The sequence below is a fragment of the Copadichromis virginalis genome, linkage group LG15, assembly GCF_057382275.1.
Source record: "Copadichromis virginalis isolate Kocher_CV1m ecotype Utaka linkage group LG15, C_Virginalis_male_GT1.1, whole genome shotgun sequence".
Taxonomy (NCBI): domain Eukaryota; kingdom Metazoa; phylum Chordata; class Actinopteri; order Cichliformes; family Cichlidae; genus Copadichromis; species Copadichromis virginalis.
In genome coordinates, this window is record NC_140632.1 from 7,807,357 (window position 1) to 7,829,756 (window position 22,400).

The 22,400-nt window shown below is 40.0% G+C and overlaps 1 protein-coding gene across 1 annotated transcript in view; it reads left to right on the forward strand.

The window, feature by feature from the left end:
- Positions 1 to 21,777, forward strand: part of nbas (NBAS subunit of NRZ tethering complex) — a 179,903-nt gene extending 158,126 nt beyond the window's left edge. The window contains exons 51-53 of the mRNA XM_085431641.1: positions 3,142 to 3,289; positions 8,393 to 8,527; positions 20,701 to 21,777. Of these exons, the coding sequence (XP_085287767.1) occupies positions 3,142 to 3,289; positions 8,393 to 8,527; positions 20,701 to 20,976 (559 nt within the window). The 3' untranslated portion in view covers positions 20,977 to 21,777. The remainder of the gene's footprint in view (positions 1 to 3,141; positions 3,290 to 8,392; positions 8,528 to 20,700) is intronic.
- The last annotated feature ends 623 nt before the right edge of the window (positions 21,778 to 22,400 follow it).

Below are 22,400 nucleotides of genomic sequence, written 5' to 3' on the forward strand. Positions count from 1 at the left end.
GTTCAAGATTGAATGGATCCAGTGAATTAATTCAGATGTTTGATGATTATCTGTTTATGCTCAGTCGCGTTAAAAACAAGCGGCAGGCTTTTTTTTTTTTTTTTTTTTTTGACAAAGGATGAACTGAAGCTCTGCCATCACGTAATGTCGCATACTGCTGTTTCTGATGTCATTTAGAAAAAAAAAAAAAAAAAAAAAAAAAAAACAAGCGGCAGGTTAACAGCGTGTTAACACGTGCGTTCCTTTTTAAATATCTCTTTTTCTAAAGAAGGCAGTAAGCATTATCCACCTCTCATTCTCGTAGTGCGCCTGTTGACTTCGGTTTTATATAAATGGAGCTGTACAGTGTTTGATCAGCAGCTGTCTTCCAGTACAGCAAACTTTGACTCCACAGTAGTTTCATCTGCTGAAAAGCAGGTAAAGCTTCTGAGTCTCTTGGAAAGATCTGACTGTGGAAATAGGCAATTACTGTAGATACAAACTGGTGAAGAATAGATTTTTATTTTATTTTTCATCTGGACTCTTTTGTCTGTCAGTTTGAGTCATCTTCAAGCTCATGGTGTCCATAAAGTACAAAAGAGGATAAAGTTGGTTGTGAATGGGGAAACAAATACTGTAAGTGGGAGATGAAAACAGTTTCCACCAGAAGAACATATTTTTTTTTAGCTATTGGCAATTTAATGGACAAAATGAAAAACATTATTCAACAGTCCATTCATAATGGACACCAGGGATGTCATTAGATGTGTTGAGACTGATGTAAAAAAGCCAACACACACACACACACACACACACACACACACACACACACACACACACACACACACATTCAGTAGAGAAGCACTAGAAGAGATTAGGGGTTTGTTCAACTCTGCTGCTTCAAGGTCACCCCAATTTCCAATGAAACTCCACTGCTTTTGTGAGCCTGATAGCTACAGTCGGACCTCTGTGACAGTCAGCTATAATCATTTGTTTTAACCACAGACTGTTTTATCTGTTGTCTTGTTGCATCTGTCTTGTACATTCAAATGTGAGCGTAAAATCAGCCTGTACATATGTCTTTTTGTTTTTTCTCATTTGTTTTGGCATCCATACTTTGTTAATTTGCTACAACATGAATAAACAGCAACTGCGCTGTAATGTACTTACTCCAAGCCCGAAATTCTGCTCAGAGCCACATCTGCTCTGCATATTTTGTTCTTTCTTTCTTTTTGGTGCAGTGATGGCTACACGTGGAGCTCATAATTTGGAACACAAAACTCAGAATAGCTTAACCTTCAAACGCCTCATTTTAGATGCTGACTGCATGAGGACTTTATCTCTGTGCAGAACACATGGTTAACCTTAACTACTTGTCTGACTCAGCACTTAATCCTGGTCGGGATGGAAGTGTGCCATTGTGTGTGTGTGTGTGTGTGTGTGTGCGTGCGTGCGTGCGTGCCAGTATGAGGATTTGCTTCAGTGAGACCATAAGAGGCTGTTTTGGGAGCCATACTGAGTGTTGCATCTGAAAAGCTTCTCCTTTAGTCTGTCCGCATAAACTGAGTCATGATTCAAAGCACGAATGGAGGCTGGCTGTGACTCACACTGCACCCTTTGACAGATTTGGCGAGCACACAGACGCTCAAAAAGTCGCATGCAGCAGTACCTTCCTGTCCCCTGGAAAAGCACAGGAAGCGGTAGCGTGCCAGCAGCACAAGCGGATTCTGTTTGTTCCCATGGCCGTATCATCCAAAGGTGAAGCAGCTCGTCTGGACAAGACTCCCCGGAAGTGGGATGGAGAGCTGCCTCTTCAGCTAACAGACAGACACAGGAGCCCTGCTGTTCTCCCTGCTGGCTCTTTATCGCGCTCTGTCTCTTTATTTTGACGGGCCTTTCCATCGTTCGCTGACACTCGGTTCTTTTGCAGAGATGCTCACACACTCACAAGCCTACTTAAGAAAATGCTTAACCTCCTAATCTGACTCTAGAGTTTCTGCTTCCCATCATACGACCAAAGATCGGTCCGAATGCAAAACATTATCATTTGATACAAAGCGCATATTCATATCAGATTCCTCATGATCTCCTCTTCCTTTGCTCTCCCCTCAATATTTAATGCACTGCTTGTCATTTTAATCACATACACAACTTCCAGCAGCACTGGCGTGTCAACATGTATTTTCGAAGCACTCGAAGTGCCTCTACTTTTCTAACAAGTTCAGAATTTATTTATTTTTCTCCATACATTGTATTAATATTTACAACCTCACCAGGACTCAGAAATGTGCTTTGATTCCCCTCGTGTAGCCTGATGCAGATATAATGAGGCTTTGGTTTTGCATTAGACTACAACCTCCGCAGCCACTAAAATTAATAACTGTTGGCAGTTACAGAGGCACTAATATGACTCTGTGCCATGCTAAGGGTAATAGTAATAAAATTAATTACTTCAACAGGGTCAATGCATCAGTCGTGGCATATTTAAACCGATAATGAGTTGTTCCATGGTTTTTGATTTTCGTCTTCCATGCCCCCGTGTATTGATAAAGATCCATGAAGGTTACACCGGTGTTTGCCGGCTTTGGCTGAGGGCGCGCATGTGCTCTAGAGGTGCTAGCAAAGGTCTTAAGAGCTAATGAAAGATTGTGTAAATAGTGTGATGCCTGTCACTGGCATTAACACAGAGGTGAGGGAAAATATAGCGTGCAGGTGTTTAATATTAATTGCACGAGAATATGTACTTAGATGTTAGTGTTGGAATGAATTTGTTTAACTTTAGGCTTCTTGATCACCTTCTCTGCTTTCTTAACAGCCTGAGATTTGAATGGAAGTTGATGCTGTTATTTTTGCGCATTTTTGTACACTTTGGTGTATACGCAGTGATCATCTGCCAGTTGCTGTCTCACAGTATTACCATTTGGTCACATGGGGGTATGTACATAGGAATGGATGAAAAGCATTAGAGTAATTTTACATGTTGCACTTTTGTTCTTTTCCAACTTTTCTTGACATAAAGACACCATCAAAGGCAGCTGTTTTCCCTGTGTACTGTTTACCAGTGCATTTCCTCTTTATGTCAATCAGAGAGGACAAAGAAGCTCAACACAACTCTACACACAGACACACATTTGTAAGTCTTTGTTTCTCTCTTGTCTGCAGGGCAGAGTCAGAGCATAACCCCTGGGTGGTGCTAACCTCAGCCTTACTGACCCGCTGCAAGGGATCAGAGGTCAAAACAGACCTGGGTCAGCAGGTTGTCACCATGGTGAGATCTCTCTATAACAGCAAACACAAGCTCCCTGTGCAGGTAATCAGATAATACTCTGTATTTTTTGTTTGTGAACGTCTAGCCTTTTCTTTGTTGCAGTAAACTTGAAAGTGTGTTAAAGCAGTAAATCTTTATTTATTTCAGCAAAATTAAATTGATATGGAAATACATTCACCAAAGTACTGCATAAGAGTCCTCTTACTCACCTGTACCACCAGGCCAAAGCAATGGTTTTGACTCGATCAGTGTTAACCCCGCCCCCTGAGTTTGATGGGTGAGGCTGACAGATAGAATTATTTCATGATGAGAGCCAGGCGCCAGGACTGCCAAAATGAAATAAATAAATATATCATTAAATAATTAATTAAATGTGTCAATAATTAATTAAATGTGTCAATAATTAATTAAATGTGTCAATAATTAATTAATTAAATGTGTCAATAATTAATTAAAATGTGAAATACATAAATAATTAATTAAATGTGTCAATAATTAATTAATTACATATATCATAACTATTTATTTAATTAATTAATTCCAATTTTAATTAATTATTGCCACATTTAATTAATTATTTAATGGTGTATTTAATTAATTCATTATGGCAGTCCTGGCGTTCCATACTAATGAACCCCATTACCATCTTTTGAACTGCCAGATACAAAACCAGCTGTTCTCTGTTTCAGTCCAGAGGATGCAGGTTTATTTTTGCACTTGTGGTAAACTGATAAACTGTGTTCACTGGTTTTAAAAAGAGTTTGTGACCCCAAGCAGTGATTTCCATTACAGAATCTGTTTTTAGTGCAGTGCTGCCCGAGGGGCCCAAAATATCGGTTTCATAATTGGTTTTCAGCCTTTGGGTACAGAGATTTCTCTGGATTCTCTGAATCTTTTAATCACAATGTGTACAGCACCTTCAGTAATAGCACTATCAAGCTATTTTCAAGAATTATTATTCTAATTATTTTTAAATTATTTGTATTTTTTTTCTTTCACAGAGTAGGTAACTCCTCCACATCTTTAAATCTCAAAGATTTGAATGTGTGTGGGATGTTTTTTATACTCAGTCGCGTCACTTACTTGTTTCTAATTAACCTAATTAGTCGTGAGCGCCTCTGCCCTGTCTTTTTAAAATGGATTTATCTAATTATTTACTTAAGCAGTACACAAGTTTTCCAATTGACTGTTATCCATAGTTTTTTTAAAACATATTTCTGGCATCAAATTCAACATGAATCAATTTTTTTTTTTTAGTTGTGTGTTCAGGTTTTTAACATTTGACGTGTCGTCTTTGTTATATTTTTACGTTTTGGGTTTTAAGTGTTTGCCAATTATTTCATGAAGCTGTTTTGTTGTTGTTTATTTACAATTCATAGTGCTCTGGGTTGTATGGGCATTTGTATTCCACTTTATGCTCCTACATTACTTCATGTGCTGTTGTGTTTAATTTATATGTAAAAGTATTCCAGTGATAGAAGATGAGCACTAACATGGGACTCTGAAAGGTGCATGATCTTTGTTTTCATCACTTACTATTTTAAAATTAGTATGGCTCCTAAACATCAGTTCATCTTTTGTCACCATTATTATATTTAGCTTGTTCACGCTCAGTAGAAACACGCTGCAGTGCCATCATTTTAACCAATATCTAAATACAGGAGGCTAAAGGTATTAAGCATGTAACCCACAGCAATGTGTTAGCATCAGCTCAGTGCTCTCTGCAGTGTACTATATGCACTAGCCTCCCATTGATATCTAACAGCTCCTAATGCTATTCATGCCCTGCTGAGCACCATGCAAGTGCTAAGCCAAATGCCATTCTGTATGTCTAGGGCCTCTGCATAAAATGAAAATAACAGCAAAAGAAAATTCATTTTTTATTTAATACCAGCAACACCTTTCGCTCCAGTTAAACAAGGGCATGTTTACCACTGCGTTGCATCATCTTTTCTTTTAATAACACATAAAAAGCATTTGGAAACTGAGGATACTATTGTAGTGTTGAAAGTGAACTTTTTTCCTCCCATTCTTGCTTGCTGTGGGAGTTCTCTTCTTAACAGATCAGGCTTCTTTTGTCATATTATTTTTATTCAGCTTCAAAGTGTGCCAAATGTTGTCAGTGCTTGAAAGACCTGGATTGCAGACAGGCCATTTCAGCACTTGCGGCTTTTTGAATTCACAGCTGCAGAAGTATGTATGGGAGTGTCTTGCTGAAACAAGCAAGAACATCTGAAAGGCAGTATATGTAGACGGTACAGCAACATCAACCCTCCTACTGACGTATTTCACATACACAGACTAATTGCTGTAACCTTAAGAATAATTTACTGCAAGAAGCAAATATAATTGCAAAGCAATATCAGTTATGTAATTATTATTGGTAGCACTTTCTATTAAAGCTCAATAATAAAGGGGTAATAGTAGTGTAATAAGGGGGAAACAAGCTTGTAGCATGGTAAGTTATTATTATACAATTACCAAAGTAATAATCATGTAATATCCAAGTAATATATGGTAGTAACAGTGGTTACAGTTGAGTAATATTACCCTGAAATGTATGTAATTGGATAATAAGGGCCCCAAAACTGGGCGTAACAATGTCGAAATAGAGCTTGGTAATAAAGTGGTAATAGCAGGGTAACAAGGAAGAAACAAGAACGTAATAATGTGTCAATTTCAAAGTTATTACCAATCAATTACATGTGGTAGTTTCTGTGTAAAAAGCACAAAACAGACAGAAATAATAAATAAAAAGAAACAAAGAAAACCAGAAAACCCATACTCAAATATGATGAAACCAATCAGGGTAATTTTGAACCCCACAGAAAATAACTGAAGTAAACACAGATCCAGGCAGCGTGTCCCGAGTTTACCCCGCAGTTTTCTATACATGTTCAAAAGATCTCACCTGGGAGGCGCCCAGGAGGCATCTTGGTCAGATACCCAAACCACCTCAGCTGACTCCTTTTGATGTGTAGGAGTAGCTCCTCCAATGCTCCTTGCCCTGTCTCCAGGGCTGAGCACGAACACGCTTCACAGTAAACTCATTTCTGCCACTTGTATCTGTCATTTTATTCTTTTAGTCAATACACAGAGCTCCCGACAAACCGTAGGGTGAGGGTAGGAGCGTAGATCGACCAGTAAATCGACGGCTTCGCTTTCACGCTCTGCTCCCTCTTCACCACAACAGTGTCCTTATCACTGCCGAGACCAATCTGTCTGTCAATCCCACTCTCACTCCTTAACATTTTTAAAAAGCACTTATCAAAGGACAAATGGAAAACAATGGTGTGGCGTCATTAGGAACAAATTGAGTGGCAAAAGTCAAAAACTTGGACCCACCTATAAGGTTTAACAAAAACTATCCCTCTGGGGCACGCATGGACCCAGAGGGTCAGTAGGATGAGACTTTAATGGTGCCTTCACAGATATTAAAGTTAGCCATACCATAAGCACTAATGAACCCCATTACCATCTTTTGAACTGCCAGATACAAAACCAGCCGTTCTCTGTTTCAGTCCAGAGGATGCAGGTTTATTTTTGCACTTGTGGTAAACTGATAAACTGTGTTCACTGGTTTTAAAAAGAGTTTGTGACCCCAAGCAGTGATTTCCATTACAGAATCTGTTTTTAGTGCAGTGCTGCCCGAGGGGCCCAAAATATCGGTTTCATAATTGGTTTTCAGCCTTTGGGTACAGAGATTTCTCTGGATTCTCTGAATCTTTTAATCACAATGTGTACAGCACCTTCAGTAATAGCACTATCAAGCTATTTTCAAGAATTATTATTCTAATTATTTTTAAATTATTTGTATTTTTTTTCTTTCACAGAGTAGGTAACTCCTCCACATCTTTAAATCTCAAAGATTTGAATGTGTGTGGGATGTTTTTTATACTCAGTCGCGTCACTTACTTGTTTCTAATTAACCTAATTAGTCGTGAGCGCCTCTGCCCTGTCTTTTTAAAATGGATTTATCTAATTATTTACTTAAGCAGTACACAAGTTTTCCAATTGACTGTTATCCATAGTTTTTTTAAAACATATTTCTGGCATCAAATTCAACATGAATCAATTTTTTTTTTTTAGTTGTGTGTTCAGGTTTTTAACATTTGACGTGTCGTCTTTGTTATATTTTTACGTTTTGGGTTTTAAGTGTTTGCCAATTATTTCATGAAGCTGTTTTGTTGTTGTTTATTTACAATTCATAGTGCTCTGGGTTGTATGGGCATTTGTATTCCACTTTATGCTCCTACATTACTTCATGTGCTGTTGTGTTTAATTTATATGTAAAAGTATTCCAGTGATAGAAGATAAGCACTAACATGGGACTCTGAAAGGTGCATGATCTTTGTTTTCATCACTTACTATTTTAAAATTAGTATGGCTCCTAAACATCAGTTCATCTTTTGTCACCATTATTATATTTAGCTTGCAGTGCCATCATTTTAACCAATATCTAAATACAGGAGGCTAAAGGTATTAAGCATGTAACCCACAGCAATGTGTTAGCATCAGCTCAGTGCTCTCTGCAGTGTACTATATGCACTAGCCTCCCATTGATATCTAACAGCTCCTAATGCTATTCATGCCCTGCTGAGCACCATGCAACTGCTAAGCCAAATGCCATTCTGTATGTCTAGGGCCAGCTGACTGTGATATTAGTTTAGCACTAATGCTATTCAGTGTGAATAGGCTAGTGTCTGCCAGCCTGTCTAATATTAGTGTGGGATGGGGCGTGGGAGGTGGGGGAGGCCTTTTACTCTGTTCTGAGCAGCTTTAATTTGAATCTGCTGGAATGAAACCGGCAGAGCATGGGGGAGTCAGATTGCATTGTGATATCCGTACATTACTGGATGGGACTGTGTGTCTGGCGTGTGCATGTGTTTGTGTGTAAACCTTTTTAAAAGTATTAGGTGCCTCTACATTATATGCACATCGATTAACCTTCACTGTTCTCTCTGTTTCTGCTTCCCTCTTTTCTTCTCCCTTCCTCATTTTGACTCTGTCCCCTGATTGCCTTGTGCTATTCTCATCTCTGCCTTCGCTTTTGTCGTTCACCCTCTGCCTTTCATCCATTCATTTGCACATTTATCAATTCATCTTACCCCCTCCCAAATCTGTCTCTCTCTCTCTTTTTTTCAGTGTATTAGACACATAGCTACCCTGCTGCTCCAAAATCAGCCAAGCCTCCTGCAGCCGGCACTGAAACTGATGTCTGAAAGCGGTGACGAGCAACTGCTTCAGCTGACTCTTGATCAGATCAACGGCATGAGCACAGTAAGTGTCATTGTAATAGTCTGGAGAGTTTGTGTTCAAATGGAGACACAAAGGAGTTTGCTTTATGAACTGCAGATTGGCTGGTGACATTTTTGTTGTCACTTATCCTTTAAAATTGTAAAATGTAAAAAGAAAAAGTGCTTCACGGCTTCCTGGAGCTCAAGGAGGTGTTCCAGATTTCTTTTCTTCTTTTTAATCAACTGTTAACCCTTTAAAGCCAAGCATATCATAATTGATGCATGTGGTTTTGAGACTTCTACATAATCAGTGTGACTTTTTTTTACCCTCAAAAAATGATATAATTTGCATGACACATTTTCAATGACTAAATTGCAAAAATATGGCTAATGTAGCGAATGTGATACAAATTAAAACTCATATATGCAGATTAAAGTTTGATATATTTTCATATATATTTTGTCTAAAGGTTCAATGTTGTGGAAGTTTCCATTCAATAAAGCCTGCAGACAAACGGTGAGCGATCGCTAACATCTTTTAATCAAAACAAGAACAAAAACCCAAGCTTGGTGAGAGAAGCCATCGCTGGGGCAGTCGATCAGTCTCTCCTGGCATGGCCCTGGGTTTAAATACTTCCTACAGGAACAAAAGGCTGTACACAGCTGTTTTCACACCTTTGGTCTTCCCCCAAAGAAAGTTCATACTCCCTTGCAATGTCTTACATTGGTTGAAGAGACAAAAGGCACTTCCCCCCACCCTGGGTTCTTTGTGTGTGAATGCTTCCCCCAAACTTCCTGAGATACAATCACCCGGCTGTTCAATGGCATGAATAAGGTGTGTGACATTGAGACATGCTTAAACCCAGTGGCACCAAAGCATTATACAATAAAATAATATGAATAATACATAAATGAAAGAAATTCCTCTACATTCAACAAACACTCCAATATCAAAAAATTAAAGATTTCTGGCAGTTATTTCATGGTTTAGGTTTTAAAAGGTTAAAACCCAAAAGTTTTCAGTGTGTAGTAATGGTGAAGAGCTCAAACTGTCTTAGCCCTGTCTGCCTAATAAATGGCTTAAAAAAGGCATCTAAATATCAAATTAGGTTAATGCGTAATATGAATTATTTGTTTATTAACCTTTATGGCTTGCGCTTTAGAAAAAAAACTAGTGTTACCCATTGTGTTTTTGGAGCCTTAAGGTTTGCCTTTTGACCAAAAAAGTGTGACTGACTGAGAATCCAGAGACACTGCATGCTGAAAAGAAGATAATGGAAAAAGGTCTGGTCTGTTGTCTGAACATCCTCTTTCCCACAGTTTAAATTAAGTTCTGCTAAATAATTTCAACATCCTTACAAACCCAATTTCTCTACTTGCCAACTTGTCCTCTAGTTTTGGGAGGCCACCGTCAGATAAGAGCATAATCGTTCAAGACTGCGCAGGTCGCTCTCCACTGTTTCTTCAATCAGATAAGCAATTGTCACAAAGTGGGCTTCTCAGACCCAGCAGACCTTCTCTTTGTTCCTGGATCAGATAAGAGAAAGCCACACTATTAACTGACAGAGCCTCCATTAAATCAAACGATCAAGCTGCTATATTGGAACACCTGCTCTTAAACCTCAGTGAATAAGACAGCGGAACTGAGGAAAGTTAGGGTTGCTGGAAGTGGTGAGAGAAAGGATTTGTGATTTAGATGTGGGAAGAGAAAGTCAAATGGAGCAGGAACGGGTGTCGAGACAGAGAAATGGGATGAGAATGGAAATTACAAGGACAGCAAATGTATAAATTGTAACGTTGAAAAGGGACCCGGGCTACAGTAGATAGCACGCGGGAAAGACAGAAAAGATAAATCAGGTAGAGTTAGAGAAGGGATATATGAATGGAGGAAGACTGGTGGCGTGTCGCTGCTTTGAGAAATAATCTTACGTCTGCCAAGTAAAAGCTGAATGAACGGGGTCATGTTCGGAGCGGCACAGAACAGTGTTCATCTAGAGATAACATCATCACAGACACAGAAAAATTATCTTACATCTAATACATCTGATAGTGTGTTGGCTCCACGCTGCTCGCTGCTCATTGTCTGCATGTGCCTAGTGCCTTTGTGCATCCCTTCAAGTGTGTGAGTATTTCTGTGTGTGTGTGTATGTAGGACTTGTTTTGATTTCTACATGTTTTCAAGTGCATTGCTTCTGATTACTTAAACTTGCTTTGAAGGTTGTGTTCACACAAATGCTATTGCAAAAAACAGAATTTTGCAAAAAGGACGTTGTGTGCAAGTCTAGTATGTTTAGGCTTTGGGCATAATGAAACACTCAGTCTGATTCAGTACCAGCGCTCCTCATTGACTGTATTTAAAATCTTAACTCGAAACTCATAATTTCCATTAGGTTACAGTAATTGAATAAACGAACTTAAGCTCTCGTGTGACATCGTGCACACGCTGAGAGCTGCCCACCATATTGGACGTGATACGACCAGCAGTTGTAAGGAAAAAATGTTTATTCTCAACTGGTCAGTGCTAGCTGTCATGAGGTTAAGGAAGTGGAGGCTGTACATTAATCAGAAGGTCAGTGGTTTGAATCTTAATGTTGAGGCAGTCTTGGGCAAAATACTTGTGCATTTGTGTGTGTGTGTGTGTGTGTGTGTGTGTGTGTGTGTGTGTGTGTGTGTGTGTGTGTGTGTGTGATTTGAGCTAAAAAGCACTTAGGCTTAGAATAACGTGCTTGTATAAATGAGACATGTAGTACAGGGCGCTTTTAGTGCTCAAGTTGTGTAGAAAAGCACTACATAAGTACCAATCCATTCAGAAACTACTGATTTAACTAAGTGAATCACTGTAAAGCTTAAATTATTTGCAAATTCAAAACTTTCTGAGCATGAAGTGTTTCCTTAGTTTAATGGGGAGAAAAATCTCACATAAAGTACTGCAAATAGTTTCTATCCATGCAGATAGATTTGCTTTTGATCTGCCAAGGGTTTAAAATATCCAGCTATACAGCAAAATATTCAACATTTTGGTTTTGGTGTATCTTTTTAAAACATCTGAAAAGTTACTTGTAAAAATGCAACTTGGGCCTTCAGAAGGAATTATCTTTGTAATCTACATTATCCTTGTAACATGCTGTTAACAGTTTTTAAATGCTTGCTTGTTTAATGCCAAGAAGTTCCAATAACATTTATTAGGTTTGTGAATAATTCATAGTGACCGGAAAATATATATTACTGGAGCTGAAGCACAGCAGGGTTAAATTGTAAACTGTCCACATGGTTAGTTACCACAGCGTGAGCTTTTTCATTTAATTTGATTGTTAGCAAGTGCAAGATTGAATGTTGGCACTGGCCGTCTCCAGCGGATGTCCTCCCTTTACACTTCAGGATATTGCAGAGCAACTCTGCATCGACACTCTGAGCCTGTGGGAGAAATTACAACACCTGCAAGGTTTGGGGGGAAAAAAAAGTAAAGTCTGCATGTCGGCAATGATGATTCTCAAAATGAAAGTTGGGTCAGCTCATAAGGTGATGTTTGCCTTCTGCACAAGCCTGAGGTCCACAAGGAAGCTGGAAATTGCAGATGCACACAGGGATCAATCCAAAAACACTGCAGCAACAGAGGAAGCTGTTCATGCACAAGAACTCGAAGGGGACGTTGGTTAAAATTGAACTGGTGATGGTTCTTGGACTCAAGGAAATTTTTGACCACACCTTGTAAAGTTCATGTTGATCCACTTCTAAACGTGATGGCTTACACATACTGTTTCTATTTTAGCAGCTCTACAAATAGCCAGAACTTATCAGGAGTTACTGTGCAGCTGCTGTTAGCAGATCAGTATCTCAGGAGGAACAGAAATAATTGATTTTGATCAATCAGAAAATTCACTGAGTCAACAGCCTGTTAATTGACTGCAGTTACTGTTCAGTTACTTTTGGTTTGCATTTCATTGAGATTTTGTGTTTAGCCACGCTTTGTTTCACTCCATCATACTAGACAAGGTGCTGCTGCTGTGAGTTTTATTATAGTTCTCGTTTAAATAACTAGCCCGAGGTTGCTTTTTGGTCACAGTGAACTATACATTTGTTTGCATATGCCACTCTGAGTGATTGGCAGACTTTATCTTAAAGCACTGCCTACAGTTTTCTCCTGGCAAATAGCTTTGTATCTAGTATAAATCATTGTTTACATTGTTTTACCATCAAAACTTTTTTGCCACAGCTGAAGGTCCCTGAGGTTATCATTAAGAAAAAGAAATTAATTTAGAGTTTAATTAAGAAAATGTAATTAAGGGAAATCACTTGACCTAGGAAGCGAATTCAAAACAGTAACTGATTCATCCACAGTGAGATATATGTATATGTGCAGATTTTCCTTCACTTTTCCTGTGTCTTGCGTTGCTGCTGTGTGGTAGGTGAGTAAATGGGTATGCTGAGCTCTGCAGGAGGAGACCACAGTGGGCGTTGGAGAACTAAAGAATGGAGGAAAGGAGTGGGAGTAGTGCAGATTATTTGAAAAGGAGACAAAGAAGATAGGGAGCAGGTTATGGAGAAGGGAATGTATTCTTGATGCCGAAAAATACAGTGGAGGCGTTTAATTCTCTGCTTTCACACTGTTCAAAGTGTCGACACACAAGTCTTCAGCTGTACTCTCTTCCATATTGTCCATTTCTCTCCTCCTCTTGAAGATGTATGGAGTTGGGAGGAGGGAGTCAGGAGTTAACACCAGCCTGACTAATGCGAGTTCTCCATTCTGTCTGTAAACACACACACACACACACTTATACAGATTCCTCTCAGTGCTGCAGCAGTCCTTGTGCCTTTTCAGCAGCTTATGTTTTTTGTCCAGGCTTTTCCATGATTCTACAAGGCTTACATTTTCTGTGTGGCACATGTTCGAGTCACAGTGACGACAATGGCATATTCAATAGCCTCGAAACTGCGGGTCTTTAGCCAAAAACCATAACATTTTCCATCTGAAGTGGCAATAGCAGGTTGTTTTGAACCGCGGCTGTCTGTGGCTCAGTGAATTGATAAAGTTGTTGTCTGCAGATGACTGGTTTCAAAAAGAGAACCATGTAAAACTAAATTTGCTTTTGATGGCTATGATATTTTTCTGAAATGGAAAAAAAAGTTGTGTATTTCTGCGTAGATCTACAGTACTGTGCAATAGTCACCCATCATTTTATTATATTTTGATACGAAATGGGAAATGGATACAAACATACATGGAAATATAGTATATAAGGCAAAAACAGAGTTTGTATCGGCAGTGGTAGTATGTTTGGGAACATTGTCATGCTGGAAAATTAAGTTGTTAAACCGACGTGTTCCAAACAGTAGGGTACATCTTTCGCCATCTTACAATGCTGTGATTGCAGCCATTCCCCAACTCTCTGTGAATGGTACTCATGGCCTTTGATCAGTGGGTTTTGGTCAGTGGTTGTTGATCAATGGTCATGAGAATTTGCATAATTATGTTTAAGGAACTGACCTCCCAGCCCATCGTTCCTTCAGTGGGCTGGTTTCAGTCATTATGCAAATATACTGTTTATAAGATTGGGGAAACCTGCAGTCAGCTGAGACTGAAGAAGTCACTTGGATGAGTGACGAAACGTTTCTCCCACAAAACGCTACGTCCAGATGAACAGAATCAACGTTTGGAGATTTACTTTCCTGGATGATTGAGAATGCATCAAGACAATTGTAGATCAAATTTCTTCCATTATGAAAAGATCCCCAACGCTATTGGCTGAGACGCTCCCCAAACCATGACAGTCTCCACTGTGTTTTACAGATGGCTGTAGACACTCACTGTTGTACCTCTTTCCTGATCTTTTCTGTACATACTCATGACAATTTAAACCAAAATTTGCACTTTATGCCTGTCAAACTGTTATTTGTGTCATTTTTCAACAAAATGTTAACAAATCACGTTTTTGCGACAGGCTGCACGTAACAGTACCAAAAGATGGCATTTAAAAATTGTCATGTGTTTGTTAGGTATAGACACAACACTGGTTCATCCCTTGTTTCATAGATTCCTGCTTTGTTTGAGTGATTCTTAGGTGAGTTAGATGACTTGACAAACCAAAAAACATTCTTGTGAGAATGGTCAGGTACTAGGTACAGGTATAGTAGTGAAAAAGTAGCCAATGTCCAAAGAAAAACTTTGGAAGACCTTCAGAATCTCTCAGGACCTATTTTACCACTGTAAAAAATTACAAGTAAAACTGTCTCATTGGATGCAAAATATAAAGACTCAAGACTTTTGCATAGTCATGTAGTTTCTGTTGGTTTGAGTCTCAAAAGGAAAATGTACAATAATTCTGATAGTTAGGATAAATAGGCTGTTGGTTGAACAAACCAAGCACTTTAGTGGTGTCTCTGAGCTTTGGGGCTGTTTTCTGAATTTTTGCTCATGCTTTCAGTTGGATTAGAAAATCGTAGCCATTGTGAGGCTACTGAACCACTTTAGAGTAGCCACATTAGCCACAAGTGACCCGTTTGGTTCCCATGTGAAATTTTCCAGTAGCCAGAGTGCCTTCCAAAGCCTGACAGAAAAACAGCCAATCACAGGAGTGGCTCCCCAAACGCTGATCCAGTCTTGCCAAAATGATTCTGTGAAAAAATTCACAGAATCAAAGAAAAGATGACATAGCCTAAACTAGATAGCTAGCTAGATAAACATGCTGTGTAATGCACTGCTACAGTGGTTTGTGGGTTTACTTGTGTTTACCACCCAATGATGGGCCAGTTTTAGTGGTAGTGCTTCATCTTTCTATCTTTTCTTTTTTGAATTTATTAACAGTTTTAATTCGAACTTGTGCTCCCTTGTGTATGTTTTTAATCAGTTAGAAAGAACTCAAAATCCCGTTGAAAGAGTTGGATGCACCTTGTCCATCTGCCCAGTGTAGTGAGGACAAAAGGGGCATGTGTGCTTGTGTTTGATTGAGTGATTATGTGTCTAATTGCTTGTTTAAGTGGGCTTGTTTACAGCTTTTTGTACCACATTGAACCTATTAATCTAGCTCTGTTTGCTTGCAGCTCACTGCGTTGATCCCTGAACTTCCTCACCGTGTGTTTGTGTGTGTGTGTGTGTGTGTGTGTGTGTGTGTGTGTGTGTGTGTGTGTGTGTGTGTGTGTTTGTCTCCTCGTATGCGTCAGAGCCCACTTTTATTTTTATTTTTTTGGCTTTAAAGCCTCTTCTTCTGTCACTTTCAATCATGTTGTGCTGCAAGCAAGAACTGTTTGGTGTCATTTGTGTGTGCGCACACTCAGTTTGGTGCACCGCTAAAGCCTGGGGACAGCTTGGATGGAGGGATAGGAAACAGAGCCTGGAGAAGAAGAAGAGGAAAGGAGATAGTTGTGTGTTGTCTGGCATTCCAAAGAAGCTTTATGATTTAAATGATAAAAGAAGGCTGGGGCCATGCATTATGTATTAGGCATTGTACGTGTTCAGTAATTCCAATTAAGCTCTCAGCTGGGTTTAGCTCAGTGAGAAAGAGCTGAGAAGGACGTATACAAGAAATGAGAGACATGCAGTGTAAGAAAGGCAAACAAGAGTTTAAAACACTGACCAAACTAATCAGGTAACGTTCAGTGGCCTCTCGGAACAAGCCAGGAAAAGACTACCTTTTTTTTTCCTTTCGTCTTTGACGGCGCGAGACAGCAAGAAATGAGAAGGTAATAAGAGCAAGAGGGGGGTTGGACATCTGATGGCTGCAGCTCAATGTGTCAGTTCTCTTGTCACTCTGAGTGTTTGTTCACTCACTCAGAGTGCACACCAGCTGCGGGTGCGAGCACACTCACAGGAGACAGAAGATGCCTCTTGTTTACGCATCTCCGAAGAGAGAGACTGGGTGTTGTTTGAACCCTCGAAGACGGGCCTTTAACCTGATATAGATGCAACACAGCTACACCCCTATGCACAAAAATAGATCCACCTCAGGACAGGTTTTCATGTTCTCCGAGCTGTTGACCTGTGATACAGAAAGAAAGGCATGATGGATGTATTCCCTGCACAATCAGATCCTATTCACACTGATCTGTTTATTAAGACAAGACCTGGACAGACTGCAGGGGGAACTCAAGAACTCGGTGAGAGAGAGGAGAAAGGATGATGAGGGAGGAAAGGGAGAGGGAAAGAGGCAGTATATAGTCACATATACAGGTTTGTCAGAGTTGCAGCAGATGGCTAGCTGTGGAGCTGAGTCAAAGGATGATGTTGTAATTGCCTTTCACATGAAGGATCTGAGTTTAAACAGATGTTGTGGCAAGCATTCACACTGCCAAAGTGTCCCTGAATGAGATCCTGAAATCCCACGAGCTTCGCTAACCACTGGTCTTCTACTCAGCCTCACTTCTCATGCAAACATTTGCAGACCACAGGTTAGAGAGAAAGGATCACTGCCTCCTGTTTAAACACAACACAAGCAAAAAAAACAGTTTTATATGCAGTTGGAAAATAGATGCAGCTGCATTGGTGGAAAAAAAAATATTTAGAAAGGTTTGAGCGAACAGTGCTGTTCCTCACTCTTGGACAGATGATTGGATGGAGACCAGATGCTTTGAATATGTAAAACAACACAGTGTATACGGTATAATGTATAAGAAGGATAGAAAGATTTAAAGTATTGATTGGTTTTTATTATCTGCAGCTTTTTTACAGTAGGGATAAGCACTTGAATGTGACACAGATGTTTGTGCTGTAAAAAAAAAAGGATATGCCGTTATCTGCTCCACTTTGATATCAAGATTCCCCTCCATCCCTCCATCTCTCAGGTGCTTCTTCACATCTATTTCCAGCTCAACTGTCAATCCAACTGACTCTAAGACTCAAATCTGCTGTCTCTCTTGACACTGTCAAACAGTAATAGCCTGGGAGGTAGGTGTGTGTGTGTGTGTGTGTGTGTGTGTGTGAGTGATTCTGCATGGAGGACCAGGCCTGTGCTCGACTGATGTACTCGCTTTCTTTTTCCTTGCACAACTCCCATAACCAAGAAATGCAGAGGAAAACATGATTTTTTTTTTGTGTTTATTTATTAGATTCAGTGTTTGTGCGCGTGTTTACAATATTTGCATATTTCTGTCCCTACACTGGTCACCGTGCACAGGAGCGGGGCTAGATCATTGTCCTCTAAATTCGTACACATCTCATGCAGCCACAACCAACTGCATCTGATAATTAATTTGTGTGTTGTAATGCTAATCTAGTCTCCTCTGCAGGTATGATATTTAGAGCTTCCGCAACTCTGGCGCTTTTGTTTCACACTCCCCAGTAGTTGATAGTGTGCTACATATCAGTCATAGCTGATAAGGTGTATAGCTTATTTTAGAAGCCACACGTTATCATCATTGCATTTGCTATAGGCGTGAGCTCTCATTACAGCCAGGCTCCAGCAGGTTATTTCAGTGGTTAACAGGCTTTAAGGTCCAATCAGATCAAATCTGAGGTTAATCGCACTTAGAACATCAAAAGGCACTACAGAGCTGCAGAAGATGACGCCTGCAGACTTATCGCGGGTTTATGAGCCCCTGACTTTTTTTCATACCACCACAATGAGGCTGATAGATTGGGTTTTCATTGGTTAAAAATATACTGGTTGGCATAACCTGCTCAGGATTAATTGTAATGATCATAATCAGATAAAAATCCTTATCAAATACATCTCACCGGACGATTAATTACATAAACCTTGCTAGTGCTGGGGTGGACCACATTTTCCTTCAGTACTGCATTAATTCTTGACGATATAGATTTAACAAGGTGCTGAACACTTTCCTCACAGATGTTGGTATGCACATCCATGATGTCACTCTCCCATTTCACCACATCCCAACTTATTCGATAGAGATCTGACGGTGATTGTGGAGGCCTTTTGAGCACAGCGAACTCACGGTCATGTTAAAGAAACCAGCTGAGATGATTTGAGCTTAAAGGGATGGACATGGTCAGCAACAACACTTGGACAGGAAGGCTGTGGCATTTGAACAGTGCTCATTTAAATGGTGTTTACTTGGTACCAAGGGCCCAAAGTGTACCAAGAAAATCACCTTTCTTCCTAATTCTGATGCTCAGTTTGAACTTCTGTATGTATGTGGATCTCATTTTTCTCAGAAACAAACAAAAAAAAAAATAGCAAAGAGAAATTAAAAATGCTTGCCATGAAAGAGTTTGGGTCTTTGGAGGTTAATCTAAGATTCAATAAGTATTCCCCACATGAATAGATGAAGTACAGTAACAGTAGAAAAACTGATTTAAAAAAAATTGAGTCAAGCTTATTTGGAAGAAAATACTCCAACATGCAACTTTTTCTTCCAAATAAAGGCATTTTTGCAATCTGGCTAAACATTTGTCTTGTTTGCAGCCTGTTTCATCATCTCACCTTGTGTTTCTTGCCTTGTCTGACTTTATTGACACACTGTCTATGCGTTTTCACATCTCAAGAAATCCTTTCTTCAGTGTAGTGTTACCATAACCACTTGTTCTTCAGTGCCAAATTGCACACATTTATATAAATGACACTTTTTTTCCCTACTCACACTTCTGAAGAATAAGAATCAGTTGCTCTTTTGCATGTAAATTTAAAAAAAAAGTCATCATTCGTGACATTGATCTTCCACAAAGCTCCAGAAATCCCATGTAGAACATTTGTTCAGAGTCTCTGTTGAGGTTGCAAAATGAAAAATAAAGCTGAAGTGTGAAGGTGTTTTTGAAGTGCTTCTCCTCAGTTCTGGTGTGCATTCAGCCCCTGAAAACAGTCGGTGGATTTAAAAATGTATGTATCTGACGCTCTCAGTGCATGTCAGCCAAGCTCTCTTCATCATACATTTTCCACACTCCTAACCCCCGCTGTCTCTCTTGTAGTTTTTTCCTCCTTGATTCTCATTATACACGGATGACCTCCTCATCCACCTCTGTTCTAGGTTCAAAAATTTCTCAGTCTGTCATCTTTCCTTTCCCCAGCTTGTCATGATTCATCTGGTCTTGTCTCTCAATAGAAGGCCTAGAAATTAAATTAGTAGTCATGCACGTCACACTAGTCACATGCCGACTCTCTCTCATCCTTTGGCAACAGGGCAATAATGACCTGGCAGGGTTTAAAACGCATTAAATGGAAAATGCATTAAATCCACTATACTGATGTTCCTTCCCAGACCTTCTAACATTAGCACGAAGTAAAAATTACTTTAAGTTCAAAATATCAGTAAGCAGCTGAATAACTAATGCTTATCATCACATGAGCCAAGTGATCCTCTTAAAGGCTCTTTGTGTGTGTGTTTAAAGGCGGAATTGTCCATGCAGGGGAAAAAGATCGAGTTTTGGCTCTGCTCACCTTCTCCGCTACACTAGAGAAGACATGGGCTCCACATTTATAATTGATCTGCCTCAGCTCCAAAAATACCCCAACAAGGACACGCTGTTGTCTGCGTGTGCATGCACACAAGCGTGTAAAGTTGAGGAAGTGCAATCTTAATAATAGAGTTAGCAAACAGGTGAGAGGGTGCAGAGGAGACGGGCTGAGTCATGGAGAGACGGCCCTCTCAACCCCAGCACTCAGCCTGGCTTCTGCATGGCCTGTAAACCACTCTTAGCTGCCCTAACGGCATTTAGCTGTTTGAATTTGCATGTAATTCATTGATGTAACCAGGTGGATGATGGGATTAAAATATTATATAAAGGTCTGTTTATGACTCTATGAGCATATGCTCTAAACACTTTTAGTAAGCGAGAAGCTGCAAATAAAAGGAAAAAGAGAGGAAAAAGAGTTGTGTGTGTGTGTGTGTGTGGATTGGCGGTTGCGAGAAGCTGTGTGTGATCGAAAGCACATGCGAGAAAAATGGCGGTCAGCCGCGGGTCAACACAGGATGTGACCTGACACTGAAAGTGTAACATTGTAATCATACATCATTCAAAGGTTCCTGCTGCCGCGGCTGCATTGAGCTACAAAACCTTATTTCTGCAAAACGCAGTGGATGGTACAAATTCAACTCCACCAGCTGCTTTCAGTCTTCAGTCAGCCAGTAGATGTTTAGGGTTGATACCTGGAAGAGAAATTGGATACATTCATTCAAAATTTTTGGCTGTTTATCTTGACACGTGTTCTTTTCAGGGATAAAAAAAACAAACAGGATCACAGTTTAAAAGGAAACTTAGTTTCTCTTGATTCTATCCCCACATGTGTGTTTACACGTTCTCCTCCCCTTTTCTTCTTCCTCCAGGAGACGGCTTCCTCCTGCGATGAAGAGCTCCTTTCCTTGCTCCTAGATGCTGGGCTCCTGGTAGGCTGCGTCTCCTCAGCCCTGTACCCCCTGCTAAGCTCCCACATGCTGTCGCACCAGCAGGAGGGCGGTTGGGATGTGGAGAAAGCCGCCGCTGAGCTGATGGCGGCGGGCCACGGGCCTGAGGCAGGTTCCCTGTTGCTGGCTCACCGCGGAACCCACTCGGCCCAGTTCACCTTCAACTCCGCCTTGGCTGTTCTCGAGAAGTGGCTGTGAAAGGAGACGGGGAGACAGTTTGGACCGCAGCCACAGAGCGCTGTCGTAACCTAGCCTTAGGGAAAGAGTAGGAAGATGCTGAAAAAGGACTGCAATTAGATTGGAACGAGATCTGAAGAAGCAAAACTAAAAGCAGTCAATACCTCTACATTTAGTTCTCTAATCAGGTTTGAGGTTCATCAACAGAAGACATTTCAATAGCGCTGTCATCTGTGAAGGTATAAGAGAGGATACCTTTAATCCTGAAACATCTGCTCAATTAGAAAGACGATCTTTCACACACAGAAACAACCTCTGCTGTCACTCAGTCATGGATGAACGTTGAGACCGAGGCCTAATCACAGAATGCAACGGCTGCTCGGATTTATTTGTGTGTGCGCCGTGTCCTATTGTGTGATAAAGTAATTGAGCAGTGGGTAGCAGTGGGTGGATATTAGCCTATTGTTCCGTGACAGGTTTGCCTCTTTAACGTCCCATCGTTAAACACCCTGCCTCTGCTCCATTGTTTTCCCCCTAATAATGTCTAATTAATTCCTTCTAAACAAATTAGCCCCGCAGCTGCCCCCGTGCTGAGTGTACGGATGCACAAATACTATATATGACACACACCAGTGAAGTTATGTAAAGCTTATAATGATGAGGAATAAACGTGCACGCACGTGTGTGTGTGTGTGTGTGTGTGTGTGTGTGCGTTGATGTTGTTAGGTTGCTTTGTTTCATTTGAATAAATAAAAGCGTAAAATGCGGCTCTATTTTGTCCCACCTTTTAGAACCGAAATAAAGAAAACTGATGAAAAGGAGCGATTGTATTATTTTCATTTTTTATTGTATTGTGTTTCTTTATTCATGGTGGAAGAGTGCACAGATGGGTAACGTTTCTTATCAGTATTTTTAGTTCTCTTTTTAATTGAATGGGCTTTAAGATTGTATCCGCCTCATATAATGAATGCACTCAAAACATTTGCATCATAATTACAGCATTTTGAGGAGTGATTTGCAGGGCAAAGATTTAGAAAATGAAATCCAAACCCCTGGTTTATTTATTAATTTATTTTCTGTCAAAGCATTGGAAGTATGATTTTTATTTTTAGGGTGCCTTCCAAATTAAACCAAAATAGCGGTGCTCGCTGCAGGTCCCCAGAGCAGCAAATGAACTTTCTCCCTCGCACAGAAAATCACTTTAATGAATACAGGGTTTGGATACTGATTGTTTCTCTTCATATGCATGTCCTTTTAATCATGTATCATTGTGTTATGCCAGGACAAAAAAAACCCCACTGGGTCTACTTGGAAAATAATCAAATAGGAAAGTTGCAACATTGGAGTCAAAATGACATGATTCTAGTTGCATTGTTTGTTTGTTTGTTTTTATCTTCATAGATTTACAGTAGCGTGCACAAGTCTTGAGCCACCCCTCATTTCTT